At 39.4% G+C, this 27,025-nt stretch overlaps 1 protein-coding gene across 1 annotated transcript in view; it reads right to left on the minus strand.

Annotated features, from left to right (window-relative positions):
- LOC136847070 (latrophilin Cirl-like) overlaps window positions 1-27,025 on the minus strand; it is a 608,429-nt gene that overhangs the window by 139,785 nt on the left and 441,619 nt on the right. The window contains 1 exon segment of the mRNA XM_067118341.1: window positions 21,154-21,171. Coding sequence (XP_066974442.1) covers window positions 21,154-21,171 — 18 coding nt within the window.

Consider the following 27,025-nt stretch of genomic DNA (forward strand, 5'->3'; position numbering starts at 1 on the left):
CAGAGTCGAATAGGCGTCGATCTGAAAAGCCTCCTCTCACGATATCGTAATCGACGTCCCGAGGTTCACACATCTGGTGGTGCTTTTCAGTTCACACTGACAGTGCTAAGTCACTACTGAAATAGTTATTAATAGCTAGTCAGGTATTTCGTTGAACAACGTATTAATAATGGCAAGTCTGTTCACAATAACGGTACGATCTGGCGTTAATTATTCGTTAATAATGATTCGTCAGTTCTTCCATAGGACAACTTGTTAATAACAGCTAGTCATGTCACATTCATCATAGAACGACTGTGAATAATATCGAAATCGTTCATAATGGCAAGACAGACCTTCCTTGGTGAACATTGTTAATAATGGATAGTTAATTCACACTGACAGTACAACTCGGCGTTAATACTGAAATAATTAATAACGGCTAGTCAGGTTTCAGTTATAACTTTGTAATAATTGTTAGTCAACTTACATTCACGGTACGACTAACGTTGATAAGGGAATGGTTAATAATACCTTGTCAGTCCTTCTAAATTACAACCCGATAATAACGGAAAGTTAGGGCCCACTATAAAGGACGACTTCACATTAATAAAAAAATGGTGAATAATGCCTCTTCATTTTAACATGTTAAAAGAGAGGAGTAATTATGACTTGCATTGCTATGTAAGGATGCATTAACGTGTCGATAATTCTTTACGGCTAATTTATTTATTAATTTACTCTCATCTCTCTTTCTGAATAATAATAATAATAATATAATAATAATGATAATAATACATTCACTTCCTGATACATCTTTATTGCTAATTTATTTATTCACTTACTCTTGTCTTCCCGTCCGAATAATAATAATAATAATAATAATAATAATAATAATAATAATAATAATAATAATAATAATAATAATAATAACAAGAGAAACACAAAATAATACGCGCTAATAAACAAAATCGTTACACATGCCATCAGGAAAACCATGTTCTGATGGATTAATGATTTTGAATTTGGGGGGCAAATAGGCCTAGCAATGTCGTACTGCGGCTGACAGCCCCCTTCACACGTCTGTGTTAGAGAGAGAGAGAGAGAGAGAGAGAGAGAGAGAGAGAGAGAGAGAGAGAGAGAGAGAGAGAGAGAGAGAGATTATTGTATAGGTTCAAAACCAACAGCCAAATGAGAGAAAAAACAGATAAAAAAACCAGAAATAAGAGAGAGAGAGAGAAAGACCAGAGAAATAGAGAGAGAGAGAGAGAGAGAGAGAGAGAGAGAGTTATTGTATAGGTTCAAAACCAACAGCCAAATGAGAGAAAAACAGATAAGGAAAAACCAGCTAAATATGTGATGAGAGAGAGAGAGAGAGAGAGAGAGAGAGAGAGAGAGAGAGAGAGAGAGAGAGAGAGAGAGAGTTATTGTATAGGTTCAAAAACCAACAGCCAAATGAGAGAAAAAACAGATAAGGAAAAACCAGCTAAATATGAGAGAGAGAGAGAGAGAGAGAGAGAGAGAGAGAGAGAGAGAGAGAGAGAGTTATTGTATAGGTTCAAAACCAACAGCCAAATGAGAGAAAAAAGAGATAAAACCAGCTAAAAAGAGAGAGAAAGAGAGAGAGAGAGAGAGAGAGAGAGAGAGAGAGAGAGAGAGAGAGAGAGCTTGTTAATAAATTTAAAGTCCAAATCTCCACTTCCCCCCAACCCCAATATCATTATGCGAGAAAGGCGACGCCTTTCGACCGCATCAATCAAAATCGGTCGCGAATGAGCGAAAATTCGTCAATAATTATGCGATATTCCGATCACATGGCCCGTTATCAATACTTCTCTCTCTCACTCTTTCTCGGATATCTATAGAGAGGGCGTTTTGCAATTGCAAAGGACTCGGTGCTCCGATAGCAAAGAAGTACTACTCGTTTCCTTTACTATTTGTGTGTTAATTATCTTTCATTATATTATTCATTATCTTTCATTATATTTTAGTTCGTTTTTTGAACGTTATTCTGTTCGTTTTCTTCCATTATATTCGTCCTCTTCATGAAAACACAAAGTCCAGGAGAAGTTGAGAAGGAAAATTTTAATCCTGATAAAATATCAAACAGCAGCAATAAGGCATATAAAATCTTCTTTTCATGACTCCTCGCAATCCCAGGACACACCGTCGATGTCTGAGAGAGAGAGAGAGAGAGAGAGAGAGAGAGAGAGAGAGAGAGAGAGAGAGAGAGAGAGAGAGAGCCAAATGAAGCGAAAATAAATCGGACGACGGACGAAGAAACGGGGACAAGAAATCTACCAAAAGTTGGAAGTCGGTGGCCGCAGTAAAAACGTGCCTAGCATCGGTCTGTGATGACAAAAGATGGTCGTCGGAGACGGGTGGAGGGAGAGCTCAAGAGGTCTTCCTTTTCCCCCTCCCCTATGCCCCTCCCACCCCCACATACAAGACCACTACCAGACAACCCCAACTTTTCTTATGGGATGGGTAAAGGAGAGGGAAAAAGTCCTCCCTGCCTTCCCCGAACCACCTACAAGGCTCCAACACCTCCCTACACTACAACCATACACCCCCAACTTTCGTGAGGGAGGAAAGAGAGGGGGAGGGGGAAAAATGGTTCGTTGGAATGAATGAAGGATATCCATTCGTTGTTAAACTCCTCCATTTTTTTTTATTCATGAAAGCTGGTTAGATTTTATGTTTATTATACAACAGCGTAAAATCCCTTCGCAGCCCCAGCCCCCTACAATACTATCACACACACATCAAACTTAACTTTCCTGGGGGGGAGGGAGCAGGGGGGAGGGAAAAGAAAATGGTCTATTCATTGTTCAAATCCTCCAATTATTTTTTCACTCATGAAACCTTGTTGGATTTGATCTTTCTTACATTAACGTAGTAAAAACAAATCGAAACACTCAGGGCGTATATACATCCTGACTTTCTCAATCAGGTATTTCAATGCATGTCAGGTATGTACACAGAAATATACAAATTTACTTGATAATCAAGGTTCTGAAGCCCAGGCTTCAGAACACATAGTTCCTCATTGGACGGGTTGGTATCGTTCTCGGATAGCACTCTGCTGGGCCCGCGTTCGATTCTCCGACCGGCCAATGAAGAATTAGAGAAATTTACTTCAGGTGATAGAAATTAATTTCTTGTTATAATGTGGTTCGGATTCCACAATAAGCTGTAGGTCCCGTTGCTAGGTAACCAATTGGTTCTTAGCCACGTAGAATAAATCTAATCCTTCGGGCCAGCCCTAGGAGAGCTGTTAATCAGCTCAGTGGTCTAGTTAAACTAAGGTACTCTTAACTTTTTTCAGAACACATTCATAGCTCAGAAGTGACGGGAACTTTTTGCTCTAAGGGCATACAACACGAAAGCCCTTTTCGTAAAGACCTTTTTACGCTTTTATCTAGCGAATCTCAGGTAATTTACCTCTGAAAAATCTACTCATAATTTCTTCCCGAACCTTTAAAAATACAAAGGTTACGGAAAACTATAAAGTCTTAAGTGACAGAAAGGCCCAAAAGCATCCCTTTTACAAAGACGTTGAAGCAGTCATGTTATTCGCTAATGAGATGACAGTTTCGAGGTTTCCAAGTCGTTATCGTAAACATGCGACGCGTAACGCCGTCTCGAGGTCTCTGCAATACGTTCCAGCAAGCCATAAAGATTCTTTTCAAGTTCAAATGCGGAAAAAATGACTGACTTTTATTCTTGTGCCTATACAGCCTTAACCTTAACAGGTCTCATATAGGCTATACAAGTATAAACTGTTTCAGGCTGCGACGATAGTTTGGCTTAGGACCCGGAATTCAAAGAAGATATAAATACAAATATATATATATATATATATATATATATATATATATATATATATATATATATATATATATATATATATATATATATATATATATATATATATATATATATATATATATGTGTGTGTGTGTGTGTGTGTGTGTGTGTGTGTGTGCATATATACAGTGCCATATTTCACTGTATCGTCATCATAACAATTATACAAGTTTTCACTCAGGTGCGAAAGTTTAATGGAGAGAGATAGAGATTACTTAGAAAAAGAACGTATTGAAATTCTAGCACCACAAATATAACAAGTAATCAAATAGAAATAGTAAAGTTTCTGCTTCAGTAAAAATTTTAAACTAGAAAAAATAAGAAGTCAGCCGTGTTCAGGAGAGAAAAATTTGAGCGAACACGACGCCAAACGACAACTAAATTAATAAAAAAAAAGGGAACTTTTGTGACGAAAATAAACCAAGAAAGGGGAAGATACATCGTTGTGAACGCGACCATTACAAGGACATTATCGCCTACTTTTCCCATCAGGGGGATTTTGAGGCTATTTCCTACAACGGGCGAGTTTCTCCTATGTGCCGGACTTTACAGCAATAGGTACAGAATCAGAGACAGACAGACAATGCAAAGAACAGACAGAAGAGATACCCATTCCTACTGCCTAGAAGATTATTCTTCTTCGTTTTAACGTGCTTTCTTCCCATTTTTATATGGGGTAAGCACGATGCCTTCTTTTGAAGGACTTTGATTTGGCGGTGGGGTAGGCCGTAGCCTCGATCGGCTGCCCTGCCTGACATCGCTTAGACCCCGGTAACGAATGTGTACATGTATTACCGAATCCCCAGCTCCCTTTCTCCCAGCAGCGCGAGGAGAACTGGGCGGGTAGGTCGACAGTTCGAGACGTGTGAGGTGTCTGTTATGTTTTTAGAAGATGTTGGAGTGGCTTTGTTTATGTGTGTATTAGTCTGTAACACCCATTTGCTTTCAGCAAACCTATCCGTTGATTAAATACGTACTCCCGGGATGTCTACACGGATAGCAAAGTGTCCGCCTGCTCTGACTGAATGTTTCCGTTTCCTTCGTGGATTTCATCTTTATATATATATATATATATATATATATATATATATATATATATATATATATATATATATATATATATATATATATATATATATATTCCTATTCCTAATATACCAAATATATAATATATATATATATATATATATATATATATATATATATATATATATATGTACAGAGAGAGAGAGAGAGAGAGAGAGAGAGAGAGAGAGAGAGATTGAAAAATATCAGGGCACTGACGAATATCGGCATTCTACTACTGGCTGCTTCACATAGATAGCACAAGAATAAAATATAAGGAAAAATGAAGCGTGCACTAAACTTATCAGTGTTTACAAAAACGAGAGAGAGAGAGAGAGAGAGAGAGAGAGAGAGAGAGAGAGAGAGAGAGAGAGAGAGAGATAATATCTTGCTTCATTAACACATTCCAGATCCTCACCTGTACTCGTCATTCAACTGAAACACGAATCAGGGAGGGAATAATTGAGTGCATTCATAAAGTACCGTGAAGACTTTGATGAAAGCCTTCCGCGTACGATACCGGTATCAATAACGTCCAAATCGGGAATGGTTCCGCTTCGATTTATTCACTTGAGCTGGAACGTCAAGAATGTCACCGTGGCGATTTTGTTACGGTAAATAAAAGGTTGCCTGATGGGGAAGGGGGAGGGGGAGGGGTTGTGTTAATAAATGATTCCAGTATTATGATTTGATTTAACCGTGCAGGGAAGAAGAGGGAATAAGTTAACTTGCTGAGAATTATTCATGATTCTTTCTTTGGTACTTTATTATTTACCATCTGACATTGATTAAATGATTGCTCTGGCGTTGTAGTTATGTACACTATAATTTCACCTTCAGTTTATAGAAGAGCCAAATAGTTAACCATCTTGGGACAATGGTCAATTATTTACATGACGAACCCAACTAACCAGCAATCACTGCTGGTCTCATTACGCGTACATAGCCATTCCACGCCCCGCCCCATTCACGACTAATATCCATGCCATTTTACACCTACGCCTACTGTCCTTCCTTTCACCTTGCGCAATATTCAATAAATAAATTAATTATACATACATACATACATACATACATATATATATATATATATATATATATATATATATATATATATATATATATATATATATATATATATATATATTATACAAATGAGTAAGCGCTTCCATAGGTAACACGTAATATAATACATGCTAATTTGCAAATACACTTGGAACATATGCCGGCTCCCAACTTCAGAAAACAGAAGTAACCAGCCATTAACCTTCAGATTTCATTCATTAGCAGCGCTCCACGAGTCTGTGCGGTTATCTGGCAAATTCTTCAGTCCTCCGAGCTGATGTAATCTTTTATTAAAACGACTTTCACAATATTAAATTTCATTTACTCCAGGTGTATATATGTCTAGAGATATTCGCTTAAGAAAAAATAAAAAAAACAAGTCGCCATTTTATCTTGCGAACCGGTCCTCTTAAAACCTGAATACCGGCGACCCAATCTCTTCATCTGACGATAAGCCTATCCATTACTATGCAAATCGAGGCACTATTTCCTAGAGCGCTCTGTTTTCCGCCTTTGCTGTAGCTCCTCGTCGTAAAACGCCGATCGCTGCCTAACCACCTCCTCGCAGTCTGCTGGAATAGGACTGGAAAACGCCGGCTGTACACTGTTAACATTTCTCCAGAAACATCCGTGATTTCCAGGAAAGCTGGAAGAGGAATGGAAAACGACGGCTGAACACTGCTAACATTGCTCTAGAAACATCCGTGATTTCCAGGAAAGCTGAAAGAGGACTGGGAAACGACAGCTGAACACTGTTAACGTTTCTCTAGAAACATCCGTGATTTCCGGGAAAGCTATAAGAGTACTGGAAAACGACGGTTGATCACTGTTAACGTTTCTCTAGAAACATCCATGATTTCAGGGAAAGCTAGAAGAGGACTGGAAAACGACGGCTGAACACTGTTAACATTGATCTAGATTCTTCTAGAAACATCCGTGATTTTCAGGAAAGCTGGAAGGGGACTGGAAACTGACGGTTGAACACTGTTAACATTTCTCTAGAAACATCCGTGATTTCCAGGAAAGCTGGAAGAGGACTGGAAACTGGCGGTTGAACACTGTTAACGTTTCTCTAGAAACATCCGTGACTTCCAGGAAAGCCGGAAGAGGACTGGAAAACGACGGTTGAACACTGTTAACATTGCTCTAGAGACATCCATTATTTCCATGAAAACTGGTAGAGGACTGGAAAACGACGGCTGAACACTGTTAACATTGCTCAAGAAAAATCTATGATTTCCAGGAAAGCTGGAAGAGGACTGGAAAACAACGGCTGAACACTGTTAACATTGCTCTAGAAACATCCATTATTTCCATGAAAACTGGAAGAGGACTGGAAAAGGACGGCTGAACACTGTTAACATTGCTCTAGATTCTTCTATAAACATCCGTGATTTCCAGGAAAGCCGGAAGAGGACTGGAAAACGACGGCTGAACACTGTTAATATTGCTCTAGAAACATCCATTATTTCCATAAAAACTGGAAGAGGACTGGAAAACGACGGCTGGACACTGTTAACATTGATCTAGATTCTTCTAGAAACATCCGTGATTTCAGGAAAGCAGGAAGGGACTAGAAAACGATGGCTGAACAATGTTAACATTGCTCAAAAAACATCCGTGATTTCCAGGAAAGCCGGAAGAGAACTGGAAAACGCCAGCTGAACACTGCTAACATTGCTCTAGAAACATCTGTGATTTCCAGGAAAGCTGGAAGAGGACTGGAAAACAACAGCTGAACACTGCTAAAATTGCTCTAGAAACATCCGTGATCTCCAGGAAAGCTGGAAGAGGACTGGAAAACGACGGTTGAACACTGTTAACGTTTCTCTAGAAACATCTGTGATTTCCAGGAAATTCGAAAGAGGACTTGAAACGGGCAGTTGAACACTGTAAACGTTTCTCTAGAAACATCCGTGATTTCCGGGAAAACTGGAAGAGGACTGGAAAACGATGGTTGAACACTGTTAACATTGCTCAAGAAACATCCGTGATTTCCAGGAATGCTGGAGGGGGACTGGAGAACGACGGCTGAACACTGTTAACACTGCTCATGAAACATCCGTGATTTCCAGAAAAGCTGGAAGAGGACTGGAAAACGAAGGCTGAACACTGTTAACATTTCTCCAGAAACATCCGTGATTTCCAGGAAAGCTGGAAGACGAATGGAAAACGACGGCTGAACACTGCTAACATTGCTCTAGAAACATCCGTGATTTCCGGGAAAGCTGGAAGAGGACTGGAAAACGACTGTTGAACACTGTTAACATTGCTCTAGAAACATCCATTATTTCCATGAAAACTGGAAGAGGACTGGAAAAGGACGGCTGAACACTGTTAACATTGCTCTAGATTCTTCTAGAAACATCCGTGATTATCAGGAAAGCCGGAAGAGGACTGGAAAACGACGGCTGAACACTGTTAACATTGCTCTAGAAACATCCATTATTTCCATAAAAACTGGAAGAGGACTGGAAAACGACGGCTGAACACTGTTAACGTTTCTCTAGAAACATCCGTGATTTCAGGGAAAGCTGGAAGGGGACTGGAAGACGACAGCTGAACAATGTTAACATTGCTCAAAAAACATCCGTGATTTCCAGGAAAGCCGGAAGAGGACCGGAAAATGCCGGCTGAACACTACTAACATTGCTCTAGAAACATCCGTGATTTCCAGGAAAGCTGAAAGAGGATTGGGAAACGACAGCTGAACACTGTTAACGTTTCTCTAGAAACATCCGTGATTTCTGGGAAAGCTATAAGAGTACTGGAAAACTACGGTTGATCACTGTTAACGTTTCTCTAGAAACATCCGTGATTTCAGGGAAAGCTATAAGAGGACTAGAAAACGACGGCTGAACACTGTTAACATTGATCTAGATTCTTCTAGAAACATCCGTGATTTTCAGGAAAGCTGGAAGGGGACTGGAAACTGACTGTTGAACACTGTTAACATTTCTCTAGAAACATCCGTGATTTCCAGGAAAGCTGGAAGAGGACTGGAAATTGGCGGTTGAACACTGTTAACGTTTCTCTAGAAACATCCGTGACTTCCAGGAAAGCCGGAAGAGGACTGGAAAACGACGGTTGAACACTGTTAACATTGCTCTAGAGACATCCATTATTTCCATGAAAACTGGTAGAGGACTGGAAAACGATGGCTGAACACTGTTAACATTGCTCAAGAAAAATCTATGATTTCAGGAAAGTTGGAAGAGGACTGGAAAACGACGGCTGAACACTGTTAACATTGCTCTAGAAACATCCATTATTTCCATGAAAACTGGAAGAGGACTGGAAAAAGACGGCTGAACACTGTTAACATTGCTCTAGATTCTTCTATAAACATCCGTGATTTCCAGGAAAGCCGGAAGAGGACTGGAAAACGACGGCTGAACACTGTTAATATTGCTCTAGAAACATCCATTATTTCCATAAAAACTGGAAGAGGACTGGAAAACGACGGCTGGACACTGTTAACATTGATCTAGATTCTTCTAGAAACATCCGTGATTTCCAGGAAAGCAGGAAGGGGACTAGAAAACGATGGCTGAACAATGTTAACATTGCTCAAAAAACATCCGTGATTTCAGGAAAGCCGGAAGAGAACTGGAAAACGCCGGCTGAACACTGCTAACATTGCTCTAGAAACATCCATGTTTTCCAGGAAAGCTGAAAGAGGACTGGAAAACGACAGCTGAACACTGCTAACATTGCTCTAGAAACATCTGTGATTTCAGGAAAGCTGGAAGAGGACTGGAAAACGACAGCTGAACACTGCTAAAATTGCTCTAGAAACATCCGTGATCTCCAGGAAAGCTGGAAGAGGACTGGAAAACGACGGTTGAACACTGTTAACGTTTCTCTAGAAATATCCGTGATTTCCAGGAAATTCGAAAGACTGGAAAACGGTAGTTGAACACTGTAAACGTTTCTCTAGAAACATCCGTGATTTCCGGGAAAACTGGAAGAGGACTGGAAAACGATGGTTGAACACTGTTAACATTGCTCAAGAAACATCCGTGATTTCCAGGAATGCTGGAGGGGGACTGGAAAACGACGGCTGAACACTGTTAATATTGCTCTAGAAACATCCATTATTTTCCATAAAAACTGGAAGAGGACTGGAAAACGACGGCTGGACACTGTTAACATTGATCTAGATTCTTCTAGAAACATCCGTGATTTCCAGGAAAGCAGGAAGGGGACTAGAAAACGATGGCTGAACAATGTTAACATTGCTCAAAAAACATCCGTGATTTCCAGGAAAGCCGGAAGAGAACTGGAAAACGCCGGCTGAACACTGCTAACATTGCTCTAGAAACATCCATGTTTTCCAGGAAAGCTGAAAGAGGACTGGAAAACGACAGCTGAACACTGCTAACATTGCTCTAGAAACATCTGTGATTTCCAGGAAAGCTGGAAGAGGACTGGAAAACGACAGCTGAACACTGCTAAAATTGCTCTAGAAACATCCGTGATCTCCAGGAAAGCTGGAAGAGGACTGGAAAACGACGGTTGAACACTGTTAATGTTTCTCTAGAAACATCCGTGATTTCCAGGAAATTCGAAAGAGGACTGGAAAACGGCAGTTGAACACTGTAAACGTTTCTCTAGAAACATCCGTGATTTCCGGGAAAACTGGAGGAGGACTGGAAAACGATGGTTGAACACTGTTAACATTGCTCAAGAAACATCCGTGATTTCCAGAAATGCTGGAGGGGGACTGGAGAACGACGGCTGAACACTGTTAACACTGCTCATGAAACATCCGTGATTTCCAGAAAAGCTGGAAGAGGACTGGAAAACGAAGGCTGAACACTGTTAACATTGCTCAAGAAACATCCGTGACTTCCATGAAAGCTGGAAGAGGGCTGGAAAACGTCGGTTGAACACTGTTAACATTGCTCTAGATTCTTCTAGAAACATGCGTGATTTCCAGGAGAGCTGGAAGAGGACTGGAAAATGACGGCTGAACACTGTTAACATTACTCTAGATTCTTCTAGAAACATCCGTGATTTCCAAGAAAGCTGGGAGGGGACTGGAAAACGATGGCTGAACACTTAACATTGCTCTAGAAACATTCATTATTTCCAGGAAAGCTATAAGAGGATTGGAAACCGACGGCTGAACACTGTTAACGTTTCTATAGAAACATCCGTGATTTCCGGGAAAATTGGAAGAGGACTAAAAAACGACGGTTGAACACTGTTAACATTTCTCTAGAAACATCCGTGATTTCCAGGAAAGCTGGAAGAGGACTGGAAAACGACGGCTGAACACTGTTAACATTGCTCTAGAGACATCCGTGATTTCCATGAAAACTGGTAGAGGACTGGAAAACGACGGCTGAACACTTTTAACATTGCTCAAGAAAAATCTATGATTTCCAGGAAAGCTGGAAGAGGACTGGAAAACGACGGCTGAACACTGTTAACATTGCTCTAGAAATATTCATTACTTCCATGAAAACTGGAAGAGGACTGGAAAACGACGACTGAACACAGTTAACATTGCTCAAGAAAAATCTGTGATTTCCAGGAAAGCTGGAAGAGGACTGGAAAACGACGGCTGAACACTGTTAACATTGCTCTAGAAACATCCATTATTTCCGTAAAAACTGGAAGAGGATTGGAAAACGACGGCTGAACACTGTTAACATTGCTCTAGATTCTTCTAGAAACATCCGTGATTTCCAGGAAAGCCGGAAGAGGACTGGAAAACGATGGTTGAACACTGTTAACATTGCTCTAGAAACATCCATTATTTCCATAAAAACTGCAAGAGGATTGGAAAACGACGGCTGAACACTGTTAACATTGATCTAGATTCTTCTAGAAACATCCGTGATTTCCAGGAAAGCTGGAAGGGGACTGGAAAATGACGGCTGAACAATGTTAACATTGCTCAAAAAACATCCATGATTTCCAGGAAAGCAGGAAGAGGACTGGAAAACGCCGGCTGAACACTGCTAACATTGCTCTAGAAACATCCGTGATTTCCAGGAAAGCTGAAAGAGGACTGGAAAACGACAGCTGAACACTGCTAACATTGCTCTAGAAACATCCGTGATTTCCAGGAAAGCTGGAAGAGGACTGGAAAACGACAGCTGAACACTGCAAACGCTGCTCTAGAAACATCCGTGATTTCCAGGAAAGCTGGAAGAGGACTGGAAAACGACGGTTGAACACTGTTAACGTTTCTCTAGAAACATCCGTGATTTCCAGGAAATTCAAAAGAGGACTGGAAAACGGCAGTTGAGCACTGTTAACGTTTCTCTAGAAACATCTGCGACTTCCAGGAAAACTGGAAGAGGACTGGAAAACGGCGGTTGAACACTGTTAACGTTTCTCTAGAAACATCCGAGATTTCCAAGAAATCCGGAAGAGGACTGGAAAACGATGGTTGAACACTGTTAACATTGCTCAAGAAACATCCGTGATTTCCAGGAATGCTGGAGGAGGACTGGAAAACGACGGCTGAACACTGTTAACATTGCTCATGAAACATCCGTGATTTCCAGAAAAGCTGGAAGAGGACTGGAAAACGAAGGCTGAACGCTGTTAACATTGCTCAAGAAACATCCATGATTTCCCGAAAAGCTGGAAGAGGACTGGAAAACGCCGGCTGAACACTGTTAACATTGTTAATAAACATCCGTGATTTCCAGAAAAGCTGGAGGAGTACTGGAAAACGACGGCTGAACACTGTTAACAAGAAACATCAGCGACTGGAAAACGACGACTGAACACTGTTAATATTGCTCTAGAAACATCCGTGATTTCCAGGAAAGCTGGAAGAAGGCTGGAAAACGTCGGTTGAACACTGTTAACATTGCTCTAGATTCTTCTAGAAACATGCGTGATTTCCAGGAGAGCTGGAAGAGGACTGGAAAACGACGGCTGAACACTGTTAACATTGCTCTAGATTCTTCTAGAAACATCCGTGATTTCCAGGAAAGCTGGGAGGGGACTGGAAAACGACGGCTGAATACTTAACGTTGCTCTAGAAACATTCATTATTTCCAGGAAAGCTTAAAGAGGATTGGAAACCGACGGCTGAACACTGTTAACACTGCTCTAGAAACAGCCGAGGTTTCCAGGAAAGCTGGAAGAGGACTGGAAAACGACAGCTGAACAATGTTAGGAATCCTCTAAAACAACATCCGTGATTTCCAGGAAAGCTGGAAGAGGACTGGAAAACTGCTCCCAACACTGTGCGGGAAGCTCTATTCCCATGTTGAAGAAGGCCACTGTTCCCCATGTTGAAGGAAGCAATTCCCAATATGTTGAAGAAGGCCACTGTTCTCAGTGTTGAGCAAAACTATTCCTAGTATGTTGAGGATGGGCGCTGTTCCCAACATGCTGAGAGAAACTATTCCCAATATGTTGAGGAAAAGTCCACCATATTCAAGTGTACCTCCGGTTCACTGGATGTAGGTCATGGTTAAAACAAGATTCACAGACCAACCATAAGAAAAAAAAACTTCTTAAAAAGAAAAAACCGTTGTTGCAACCGCAAGCACAAGCCACTTTCAGAAGGGACGGATTAACCCGTCGCACACGAAACCTGAATCCTTTAAATCATTTAATGGATTCCTCGTTCCCCCTTTTATTTATTTTCTTCTCTTCTCAATCGAATGAGACTAAAGCCACGCAAAACTATATAATCGATGCGGCGGTCGGCCTTTGGATGTTGATCGATGCAAAGAAGAGAGAGAGAGAGAGAGAGAGAGAGAGAGAGAGAGAGAGAGAGAGAGAGAGAGAGAGAGAGAGAGAGAGAAGCGTTTTCGGTTTGCCAGCTATTCAATTCATTTTTTTCTCTACATTACAGTCGATTTCACCACAACAAGAAAGCTTAGAGAGAGAGAGAGAGAGAGAGAGAGAGAGAGAGAGAGAGAGAGAGAGAGAGAGAGAGAGAGAGATTTTATGTTTGCCAGCTATTCAGTTTATGTGTTCATTATATTACAGTCGATTTCAGCTCAACAAAAAACTTAGAGAGAGAGAGAGAGAGAGAGAGAGAGAGCATTCACGCAAGAGCAAACAAGCACGAGTACAAATTCAGTGCAAAAGCAAATCCGGCTAATCGTTTGCTTCAACGGGTGCCTGAATGATCACTAAGTGATCACCGAGTAATCATCAGTGATCACCTCGCATAAAACTTTGGGAGAAAAAGTGAGTTTTTGACCGCCATCTTATAATCATCGACATGAAGCAGCACTGCTGAAATTTCTATCTATGCCTGAACATACCCCAGGCCCCTTAAGACAATTTTAATAACTTTGACTCAGCGATTAATTATTTCAAAAGGGGGTTCCATTTGCAAGTGAAATCCAAGAAGATATAAAAGACAGAAATAAATGCAAGACGTAAATCACAATAAATCACCTAAAAACTCATCATGTAATTTCCTAAACCAACTACACCAATTCTAAAAACAGCAAACACATTTGAGGTAAAATGTAAAATTGGCCTCGTTGAACTTTTAAAAGGCAATACAGATGGCGCTAGAAATAAGTAGCCTAACTAGGCAATAACGTCGATCAAAAATATCTGCAAAACAGTAATATATATGAAAAAAAAAACTCCGAAAAAAATAAAATGAGCAAGAAAGTTTTATATCTTGCCTCAAATTCTCCAGCCTTAACTTTTGGGTACGTGATGGGACTTGGCGGCAACCGCCTCTTGGTCACAGCTTAGAACGGACTAGAGCCACTTCTTCCTTAAGCTAAGGCGGTGCATGAATACACAAATAACTACACACACACACACACATATATATATATATATATATATATATATATATATATATATATATATATATATATATATATATATATATATATATATTCATACTACTCGTGTTAGGCTTCAATAACAGGAGTAGTATGAATACATATACACAACGACGATGTGTGGCCATATAATACACACACACACATATATATATATATATATATATATATTGTATATATGTATATATATATATATATGTATGTATATGTATGTATGAATATGTGTGTGTGTATGTGTATATATATATGTATGTATGTATGTATGTATGTATGTATATATATATATATATATATATATATATATATATATATATATATATATATATATATATATAAATGTGTGTGCGTGTGCATACATTAACATACATTTATTGGCAATGTGTATCCATACAATTTTCGTGTAACAACCAGTTAGGGGAACCAAACTCCCCAAATTTGACTTGACTTAATCCAGCCAAGGGCCCATCTCTTCTCACGTAAATAAGTATGCAAAATAAAATACCTCAGACATAACGTCTACATGGTACTTACGTTTCTAGGGTTGGGACTAGTTGTCTCGACCCTCTCTTCCGTAACGGGATCAGAACACATGTAAAACATTCCATAGAAAAAGGGAAAAGCAGTTTTGGAAAGAATATTGGTTCATCAAAATCCACAGAAAACGGGAAAATCGTACCTGTAAAGCAATAAACAATTTTGGGAAGAAAATGGATTCTTAAAGGTGAATGGTAGGCAAAATAGCCACATCTTCCAGAATAATAATAATAATAATAATAATAATAATAATAATAATAATAATAATAATAATAATAAGGGCGCCGTGGCAGAGTGGTTTAGCTCATCGATGGACTGGTTAAGTAAAACTGGGGCTGGTCAGTCGTTGTATGGGTGGCTGCTCTCCTCGGCGTTGATTCCTTGGGAAAGGATTTTTACCACAATTTCCTCAGTCTACTCAGCTGTAAATGAGTACCTATTCCCGATGGGGTAGGGTCCAGCTATGGGTTAAATAGCAAAACTCAGCAATGATGCCAGGTATACAGCCCAATCAACGGGGAGGACGGTCGTCATCCAGCAACTGACCACCACAACGGCAGTAACCAGCAACCAGAGACTGGAGCTACAGATGCAAACCAGAAGAAGAAATGGCAGGAGAAGAAATGGACAAGAAAAGAAAATAAGGGAATATGGAGATGCTACATCAGAAGCAACACGACAGAAAGAGGATACAGAAGAAGACTGGTCAACATCTGGAATGAGAGAAATAACACCCCTCAAACAGAACAGAGGCTGGCAGACCAAGTAAGGAACATAAAGAAAAAGAACTGGCTCTCCACAACAAAAAGAGAGGAACTGGAAATAAAAATAACACCCAGCAACGAAGGACAAGAGGACGAACTAAGAGACGATGACACAGAAGACGACAGGAATGATGAGCTACCAAACAACGACACATGAGGAAACACCAAAGATGTAACAGAGAGGTCGGAATGGGTGGAAAAGATCAGACAATGGATGAAGCCAGATATAGAAAAAACAAAGAACCCCTCCATGAAAACCTACAACACAAAGAAACTAAGGGAGAAAGCAAGTGAAGTTAATGAAATAATGAGACTAATACACACCACCAGTATCACAGAAACAAATAACCTGGCATATGCAGGAGCAAGACTAGCAGTAGAACTCACGGGGATACAAACACAAACACCATCATCACAACCAACCTAACAGAAACCAAAACAGCAACCGCCTTGGAAAAGGCGCCTGGAAAAACAAATCATGGTGATGAGATCTGACTGGAGTAAACTGAGAGAGATGGCAGAAAAGAGGCTAAGAAGTAAGAAAACAAGAGAGGAACTGAATGAGAAATACAAAATACAGGAAAAGGGATTAAACAATACAATAAAAGATATAAAATAGAAGCTTATAGCCAAAGCACATAAGATCCAACGGTACATGAACAGGAATAAAGGATACCAACAAAACAAACTTTTCGGAACCAACCAGAAAAGATTGTACAGCCAGCTAAGAGGGGAAGACAACCATTAGGAATTTCCTGAAGCCAAACCAAGTAAGAAACCTGGGAAAACATATGGAGCAATCCGGTATCACATAACAAACATGCAACATGGCTTCAGGAAGTCAAGGCAGAAGAAATGGGGAGAATAAAACAGAGATTCACCGAGATCACGACAGACACAGTCAGACACCAAAAGAAAATGCCCAACTGGAAAGCCACAGGTCCCGATGAAGTCCATGGATTCTGGCTCAAAAAATTCAAGGCCCTACACCCACGAATAGACGAACAACTCCAGCATTGTATCACAAACCACCATGCGCCCAAATGGATAACCACAGGGAGAACATCCCAAGTACAGAAAGACAAGAACAAGGGAGATATAGCGAGTAACTACAGGCCTATCACCTGCCTATCAACAATGTGGAAGTTACTAACAGGTATCATAAGTGAAAGGATACAAACACCATCACCCAGCAACAGAAAGGCTGCAGAAGGAAGTGTAGGGGCACAAAAGACCAGCTTCTGATAGACAAAATGGCAATGAAGATTAGCAAGAGGAGAACCAACCTAAGCATGGCATGGACTGACTACAAGAAAGCCTTCGACATGATGCCGCACATGCGGCTAATAAAATCTCTGAAAATATATGGGGCAGAGGAAAACACCATCAGCTTCCTAAAAAAAAAATACAATGCGCAACTGGAATACAGTACTTGCAAGCTCTGGGATAAGACTAGCAGAGGTTAACATCACGAGAAGGATATTTCAGAGTGACTCATTGTCCCCACTACTCTTCGTAGTAGCCATGATTCCCATGACAAAAGCACTGCAGAAGATGGATGCTGAGTACCAACTCAAGAAAGGAAGCAACAGAATTAACCATCTGATGTTCATGGACAACATCAACCTGTATGGCAAGAGCATTAAGGAAACAGATACCCTAATCCAGACTGTAAGGATTGTATCTGGGGACATCAGGATAGAGTTTGGAATAGAAAAATGCGCCTTGGACAACATACAAAAAGGCAAAGTAACAAGGACTGAAGGGATAAAGCTACCAGACCGGAATAGCATCAAACACATAGATGAGACAGGATACATGTACCTGGGAATAATAGAAAGGAGAGGATATAAAACACCAACAGATGAAGGACACAATCAGGAAAGAATATATGCAGAGACTTAAGGCGATACGTAAGTCAAAACTCAACGCCGGAAACATGACGAAAGCCATAAACACATGGGCAGTACCAGTAATCAGATACAGCGCAAGAATAGTGGAGTGGACGAAGGCTAAACTCCGCAGCATAAACCAGAAAACTAGGAAACCCCCAAGAGCAAATACAGACAGACTATACATAACACGAAAGTAAGGGGGGGAGAGGGCTACTTAGCATAAAGGACTGGGCAACAGCGAGAGCAGGGCACTGGGGCAATATCTGAAAACCAGTGTAGACGAGTGGTTAAGGAGTGCATGGGAAGAAGGACTGATAAAAGTAGCCGAAGACCCAGAAATAAACAGAGACAGGAGAATGAAAAACAGAACAGAGGAATGGCACAACAAACCAATGCACGGACATTACATGAAACAGACTAAAGAACTTGCCAGCGATGAAAACATGGCAATGGCCACAGAGAGGAGAAGTCAAGAAGCAAGCAGAGGGAATGCTAAAAGCGGCAAAAGATCAGGCCCTAAGAACCAGACATGTTCAAAGAACAATAGATGGAAATAACATCTCACCCGTATGCAGGAAGTGCAGTATGAAAGACGAGACCATAAACTTCATAGCAAGCGAATGTCCGGCGCTTGCATAAAACCAGTACAAATAGAGGCGTGATTCAGTAGCAAAAGCCCTCCACTGGAGCCTGTGCAAGAAACACCAGCTAGCTTGCAGTAATAAGTGGTACGAACACCAACCTGAGGGAGTGATAGAAAACGATCAGGCAAAAATCCTCTGGGACTATAGTATCAGAACAGACAGGCTGATACGTGCCAACAGACCAGACGTGACGTTGAACAAAATCAAGAAGAAAGCATCACTCATTGATGTGGCAATACCATGAGAAACAAAGAGAAAAAACTCTTAAGTACCAAGACTTGAAAATCAAAATAAGAAGGATATGGGATATGCCAGTGAAACTGTATCCATTATCATAGGAACACTAAGCACGATCCCAAGACTCCTGAAAAGGAATCTGGATAAACTAAATGCCGAAGTAGCTCCAGGACTCATGCAGAAGAGTGTGCTATTAGAAACAGCGCACATAGTGAGAAAAGTGATGGACTCCTAAGGAGGCGGGATACAACCCGGAAGCCCACACTATAAAAACCACCCAGTCGACTAGGATGACTGTGATACACGCCCCCAAAAAAAAAAAAAAATAATAATTAGAAACTTTATCTTGATTTATTTTCAAGACTCTTTTCCTATACTTATCTTCTTTCGAGGTATTATCTCTCTAAATCCTTGTTCATTTTGAATAAAATAAATAATATTTATAAATAAACAATTTAATCTTTAAAAACTTGCCTATAAGTAATTGGCCATTGACACTGATAATTCAAATAATGAAAGGCAGAATGGACACTCATTCTTATATGTATATATATATATATTAGTCATTCAAATAATGAAAGGCAGAATGGACACTCATTCTTATATGTATATATATATATTATATATATAATATAATGTGTGTGTATGTGTGTATATGTATGTGTATATATATATATATATATATGGGTGTGTGTGTATTATATAAAATACACATAAAGAAAGAAGCATGTGTGTGACATTATGATGGTTGCAAATAATTACAATGACCACTTACGACTCATTGTATACCTTACCAGGTAACCAAAATATGCAGTTGCAATACACAGGAAAACACCACCTTGCTGACAAAAAACATTGATAACGATAACGATACTTCTACTGCCATGCACAACACTACGATACAAACAGTTACAGTTACAGTCACCAACAGTTACTAAACAACAGACTGGAACAATACAAAAACTGTTTCATGCAGATGTCCTGAATATAACTTTCAATACTATACCAGAATGCAAATAAAAATAATAATAATAATAATAATAATAATAATAATAATAGTAATAATATAAAAGAAGCTACGCTACTTCATGTCAAGGGGTTCATCAAGTGTCCCACACACTCGGCAAACACTTAACTACTTGTTAAGTGTGAGAGAAACTACTTGTCAAAGTGCGAGAGACAGTGTCAACGCAAGCATGTCGATTCTGGATCACCTCCAAGTGTCACCTCAGAGAGAAGAAGAGAACTCCAAGCCATTAATTTGATGAGACGACATGTGTCACAGACGTCCATTAGTTGAAAAGGGGCACCACATGGATTTAAACAAATGGTTATTTCTCCAGAAGGAATTCCTCGCACATACTCTTCTTACATTCGGCAATTTATGAGAAGGGGGAGGGGGGAATGAAGTGTTTTCAGACAGTGACAACTGGGAATAAGCACCTGTCAGGTGCAACAAAAAAATAAAAAATAGGCACAACAAATCTCGGAATAAACAACTGGGAAATGAGGGAACATAATCACTTGAAAAATGGTAGACTACTGCTATCACACTGGCTGGTAGTCAACCCAACCCAAGCCTGTAATCATTTCTTTGGATCAGTGAGGACTGCCAGGGTTTCGTCAAGGGGTACACCCCCAAAATATGGGGCCAAATGACCAATTTAATATTTTTTTCGGGTCTCCACATATAACATTCATGCGCACAATTTCACCAGACTCTTCTGCTTTCAGTAAACAGCTGATTTTTATTCCATTATTCTTTTCATTATACCAATGAGTAAGGTGACATCAAACAATTTCTGTTTTTAGAGAAAATTATGATTTTACTGGCTCCACGGAATGAGGGTAATTTAAAGGGAGAGTAACCAAAAAAAGGTTCTTAAAATAAAATTCTTTGTTCGAAAAACTGGAACACTGAACATTACAAGTACAGTATAACAAGCTACAGAAAGAACTGCGCATATAATAGTCGCTGCTTGGAGCACCACCAATACTGGGCATGCGCAGTCAAAACTTACAAAGTGACCTCCACTTGCATCACAAATTCTCGCACCTACAGGCACGCCCGCGCGTGCACACAGACACACACACACAAACTACTTGGGGTTTCAAACATGAAAAAATAGGCCTCCAGTCCCAACAGAATTGCTCATGCGCAGTCAGGGCTTGGAAATCCTTTCACAAACGGAGCTACAGTACAACATTAACTAGAAAAGGAGAAGCCACAAGTTACGATCAAGCTAAATGCTACAATACCAACGAACCAAATGTACGAATTTCAAAGACGGTAAATGTTACTAACCGCTATCAGTCATAGGAGCTGAAAAGATAAAAAAAGACAAAATGTGAGATTATACAAATAAAAAGGCTTAAGATGAAATTCATTTATATCCCAAAAGGCTTAAGGTAAAATTTAACCCAAAAGCTGAAGATGAAATTTAACCAAAAAGGCTTAAGACAATTAATCTATATCCTAAAAGACTAAAGGTAAAACTGATCTATATCCCAAAAGGCTTAAGATAAAATTTATCTATATCCCAACAGGCTTAAAATAGAACGCACTCATATTTACACGAAACCATTGTATCAAACAGACGTTTGACAAAGGACAAAAATATCTATATTTAGAGAGATCTTTCGATCATACATAAGTATGACATTTTTACACGGCTAGGTATTTACAACTACTAATAATGACGAGGAAAGTTACAAGGAAATAGATGTAGCAATATCTAAAAGCAAGTGCACATTAGGGTACTTTAATCATAAACAAAATAGTTATGACAACCAAAAATGAAGGTTGTAAATTATCAACACATAAAACAATCACCAGGCCAAAAACATTGGTAGTGATTACCTTCAAACACTATCTCTGACAAAAGATAAAAATGTTTTCTACAAACTAGAGTTACTTGAAAATGTCAGATTCCATTAGCAGCACCACACACAATATTTCTGAGCATATTTCCCATGAATCACGAATACAGGTTTTCTACATCCAAAGGTGATACAAAGCATGGTAGTACAGATTATAGGTGATTTTTTAGAAACATTAGATGAGGTAATATTTACAATGGAGCTATGAATTTATATATATATATATATATATATATATATATATATATATATATATATATATATATATATATATATATATATATACTTACCTTCACAATAGCACTCACTCTTACTTACAAATCGTCTAAAGAAAGGGAAAAAAGGGCTTATACACCTGACACGTTTCCTTTACGTTTCTGAAAGAGTACCGATAAAACTGGACATTTAGTGATCTAGAACTTTTATTTATTGCCTTATTTTTCAGCCATCTATGTATATAATTTTTCTTTAAATTATTTAGTTCACACTCTTAATAATAAAAACATATTAAGTCTGATCAAGGTACAAGGTGAGAGAGAGAGAGAGAGAGAGAGAGAGAGAGAGAGAGAGAGAGAGAGAGAGAGAGAAATGCTCTTTTCAAAAAACCCATGCGACATTAGCTATCACATTCACCCTCAAAGTTGAGTGTGCTTAGGAGCGCTCAAAAATCTCTCATGGGCATTTACTCATAAGAACTGAAAGCTTACCTATACGTACGGCATTAAATGTGGCAAATGGGCTATAAGAAAAGGGTAAAAGAAACTCAGCAGCCACCAAGAACACGTCCCCCTAAGGGAAATCGAGACCCATTTTGTAGTTGCTTAGGCAAACACAATATACGACGTGGGAGGAGGAGGAGGAGGAGGAGGAGGAGGAGGAGGAGGAGGAGGAGGAGAAGGAGGAGGAGGGGAGGAGGAGGAGGGGGGAGGGTTCCGAAGCATAAATGCATATCGGAATATTTGGGGGTAAACTCCGAACTACGTGTGTGTTTTCGGATGAAAAATCTCTGATTGGCCTCGTTCCGTAGGCCGTTCTCACAAGGGCTCTCCAAAGCTCACTTTCATCAGCCTGGAGGAGGAGAAAGGGAAGGAGAATATTTCCCGACTTGCCTCTTCCTTTATTGCTCCCCCTCCACCTAAGGAAAAAGGGAAAAAAGGGAAGTAGGGAGAGGGAGAGGGAGAGGGGGTCTAGTCATCAGGATGGGAGGAGGAGGAGGAAGAGGAGGAAAGTGGTGGGATTGTAGAAGCTTAAAGAAGGAGGGGGAAGAGGAGGAGGAGGACGAAAATGGTGAGGTTGTAGAAGCTTGGAGGAGGAGGAGGAGGAGGAGTAGGAGGAGAAGGAAAGTGACGAGGTTGTAGAAGCTTGGAGGAGGAGGAGGAGGAGGAGGAGGAGGAGGAGGAGGAGGAGGAGGAGGAGGAGGAGCAGGAAAGTAGAGGTTGTGGAGGGAGGAGGAGGAAGGAAGGAAGGAGGAGGAGGAGCGGTGGGGGCTGGGGGCTGTAGAAACTTGGCGGGGGATCAATCCCAGGGGAAAGGCTCTCTCTCCAGCATCCGCATATCCTTAAACTACGCAAACCCCTTCTCCCCAATTATCTGAGCGCACCTTTTCTTCTCCCCCGCTCCCCTCAAACCACACTAGAGAGAGAGAGAGAGAGAGAAAGCCCAGTTTCAATCTAGACTTGCTTGAGGATTCTGCTTCTTTAAAGAGATAAATCTGACGAACAGACATGAGAGAGAGAGAGAGAGAGAGAGAGAGAGAGAGAGAGAGAGAGAGAGAGAGAGAGAGAGAGAGAGATTTTCCTTATTTAGTGTTCGTTTTCAAGGTGAAATAAGCTGTGTTCATATACCGTTCGTACTACGAGTGAAATAAAAAGTGCTTATTTAGCGCTCGCATTAAGGGCGAAATAAGCAATGTTTATTTAGCGCTTGCATGAAATAAGCAATTTTTATTCAGCGTTCGTATTAAGGGTGATATAAGCATTGTTTATTCATCGCTCGCATTTAGGGTGAAATAAGCGAGTTCATTTACCGTTCATATTACGTGTGAAGTAGTGTTTATTTAGCGTTCGTGTGAAATAAGCAATATTTATTTAGAGTTCGTTTACAGGTGAAATATGCAATGTTTATTTAATGCTCGTATTAAGGTTGAAATAAGCAATGTTTATTTAGAGTTCGTATAAAGGGCGAAATAAGCAATGTTTATTTAGTGTTCGTATTAAGGGTGAAATAAGCAATGTTTATTTACCGTTTGTATAAAGAGTGAAATAAGCAATGTATATTTAGCGCTCGTATTAAGGGTGAAATAGGAAGTGTTTCTTTAGCGCTCGTAAAATGGCTGAAATAAGCAATTTTTTTTAGCGTTCGTATTACGACTGAAACAATGAGTATTCCTTTAGTGCTAGTATTAAGCGTTAAATAAGTAATGCTTATCTACCGTTCGCGTGAAGTGTACAAGAAGCGTTAGCCTGAACTACTTAAATACAAATAGCATCAGCCTTGTATAAAACACTTTCGGCCACACGGTCTTGCGAAAGGTATCAAACGTGTAACAAATAAAAAAAATAAATAAATAAATAAATAAAATGAAAAAACAAACTGCAATAAATTTATGTATTTGCGAACAATTATCAATCAGGACCACAATGATTAATAACAATTTTCTAATGGCCCAAATCACTGTTTTTTTTATTAAAAAAATTCTATTTTCTCTGTACTTTCAATCTATAAACTAATCACAATTAACAATGTTCTAATGGCCTCAGTTACTGTTTTTTTTTATATTAAACTAAATTTCTTGTTTTCTCCGTACTTTCGAATCTATAAACTATTCATTATTAACAATTCTGTAAAGACCTAAGTAACTGGTTTTCTAAAAATAAAAGTCTTATTTTCCCAGTACTTTCGAAACTTTCGAATCTATAAACTATTTTTTTTCCTGAACGTCATAAGATTTTGATGACTCTTCAGCCCGTCGTATACCTGGTAAGATCAAAAGCCAAGCACACTTGACCCCTTTCGACTTTCTTAGAAAGTTATCGTCTCTCTTCCCTGGATAATGCGAAATTTTTATTGCACGCTAACATGACCATTTCCCAAAATGAGTGGGCGTGTCCTTAAGAGTTCCAGACGGTTAAATGCAGTGACTTTCAACAACCAGTCTTCGGCAAGGCTAGCACCTGTATGTAATTCTTTCAATTCGCGTAAATATAAACTAACATTTCCCACATTTTGTGGCTCTGGAAAATTGAAGAAAAGCCAAAATTCTTTTCCTATCTCTCCGTTTCTAAATATTTATGAGAAATTTAATGTTTTTCTACTTCATTTCTAAATATATATTCTGGTAATTTTCCAGTTTTCTGAATTTGTTTATATTTAGAAATGCACTGAACAAAAATGAAAATCAGTGTTTATTCCAATAAATTGCTCTGAGATTTACACTTTCAATTTGAGACAATCAAAAGCTCGTTAAAATTAAAACCAATGACTGCAAAGGCAGTAATTCCAAAGGTATTTGTTTTAATTACTTTCTGCGGATTTGTGAATTACCCTACGGAAAGGTAGCCTACTGAACAAAATGTAATATGAAAAACATTGTTCATCCATATCAAGTTACAGGTGAATAAAAGCATGAACTAAAAAGCTGTTGGCATCCATTTTGGTTTAAGTGGTCACCTTTGATCAAAAACTTTGTACAGTTAATGCTAATAGTCTTCATTTGATCAACAACATTAAAAGCAAAAACAACTACAACCGTAGTCGGTGTTATATCTGCCCAGCAGTGGTCTTAGACAACTCGAAACAAAGATCATCTGAACAACAACAAAAGCAAAAAAACTACAACCAGAGCCCGTGTTGCAGCTCAGAGAACTCTAAACGAAGATCATTTGAACTACAACAACAACAAAAGCAAAAACAACTACAACCAGAGTCGGCGTTATATCTCAGAGTACTCGAAACAAAGATCATTTTAACAACAACAAAATTAAAAACAAACACAACTAAAGTCGGCCTTATACTGTACCTGGGACAACTCGAAACAAAGAAAACGAGAAAACGCATTTCATTTGTTTTCCCAAAATGACGCAGCTCGCCAGAGCATTGTAAAATGATATGAATACTCTCCAAAACGGCAAAAATCCGCCAAGTAAGAGAGAGAGAGAGAGAGAGAGAGAGAGAGAGAGAGAGAGAGAGAGAGAGAGAGAGAGAGAGAGAGAGTCTGCAATAACCTACCTCCATAAACAATATATGTAAACAATGCCTTCATACAAATAAATATACGATACACTGCGTCCGTACAAATATATACGTGTATACAATCCCACACAATTTACCCAGACACATATGCAGATATTTTATTTCATTTATATGCCACCGTCATTCTAAATTTCCATACTTTGAACCCAAACAGCCTTTTATTTCAAAATACTCTACAAAATACTGGAATCATATTCCGCGTTCCTGAATGTTGGTTTCAATACTTTTTCTACTTTTTAAAAAAAAATTCTGGTAGCATTTTCTACCACGTTATGATGAAATGATACACCACGTTTGTTGGCGTTGAGTCCACAACGGTCCGTTTATTTCAGAGAGGTAACGGGCTTTTAACGGTCCTTCTCATCTGAAACACAGGCCAAACATTTGTAATTGTAATAACCACAATTACCTCCTAACTTCTCGAATTCTTCACACTTTTCGGATACGCTTATTACTGCAAAGCCTTAGATCCAAATGCAATACCATGAAGTAATTTCGATTACGGTAACAGGATTCGAACCCACATCCGGAGCTGGGTTAATCCTGATCCGAAGTATCACAGCGAGGTCACGTCGCCGACCTGACCACGAGAAGGATGAAGATGTGTGTTAATTGTAATAAAAAAATTACCCAGTAGATTGATTATATATACATGTATGGGTGCATGTAGTTTTGCTATATTTGAAGAATACTGAGAGTAAAAACATACTCATATAGTAGGCGACTGATAGTGTTGATGTTCCCAATTAGAGAGAAAAAAAACCACGATATATAAGTTTGAAAAGAAAATATTAAACAACATAATTCCACACAATGTAACATGGTTTAGGTATGTCGACGGGATAATTTGTGTGGCCAGGGAACGAAGATGTAAATAACTTTTTTGCCAAGTTAAATCAATTAGTGCCATCAATTAAACTCACTATGGAATGGAAAATGATGGGTGCTTACCCTTTTTGGATGTCCTCATACGAAGAAATAGTAATGGGTTTAAATATAGTGTGTATAGAAAACCCACTAATATTTCTTCCTATGTGCATCTCTAT

The sequence above is a fragment of the Macrobrachium rosenbergii genome, chromosome 16 (genome assembly GCF_040412425.1).
Source record: "Macrobrachium rosenbergii isolate ZJJX-2024 chromosome 16, ASM4041242v1, whole genome shotgun sequence".
NCBI classification, from domain to species: Eukaryota; Metazoa; Arthropoda; class Malacostraca; order Decapoda; family Palaemonidae; genus Macrobrachium; species Macrobrachium rosenbergii.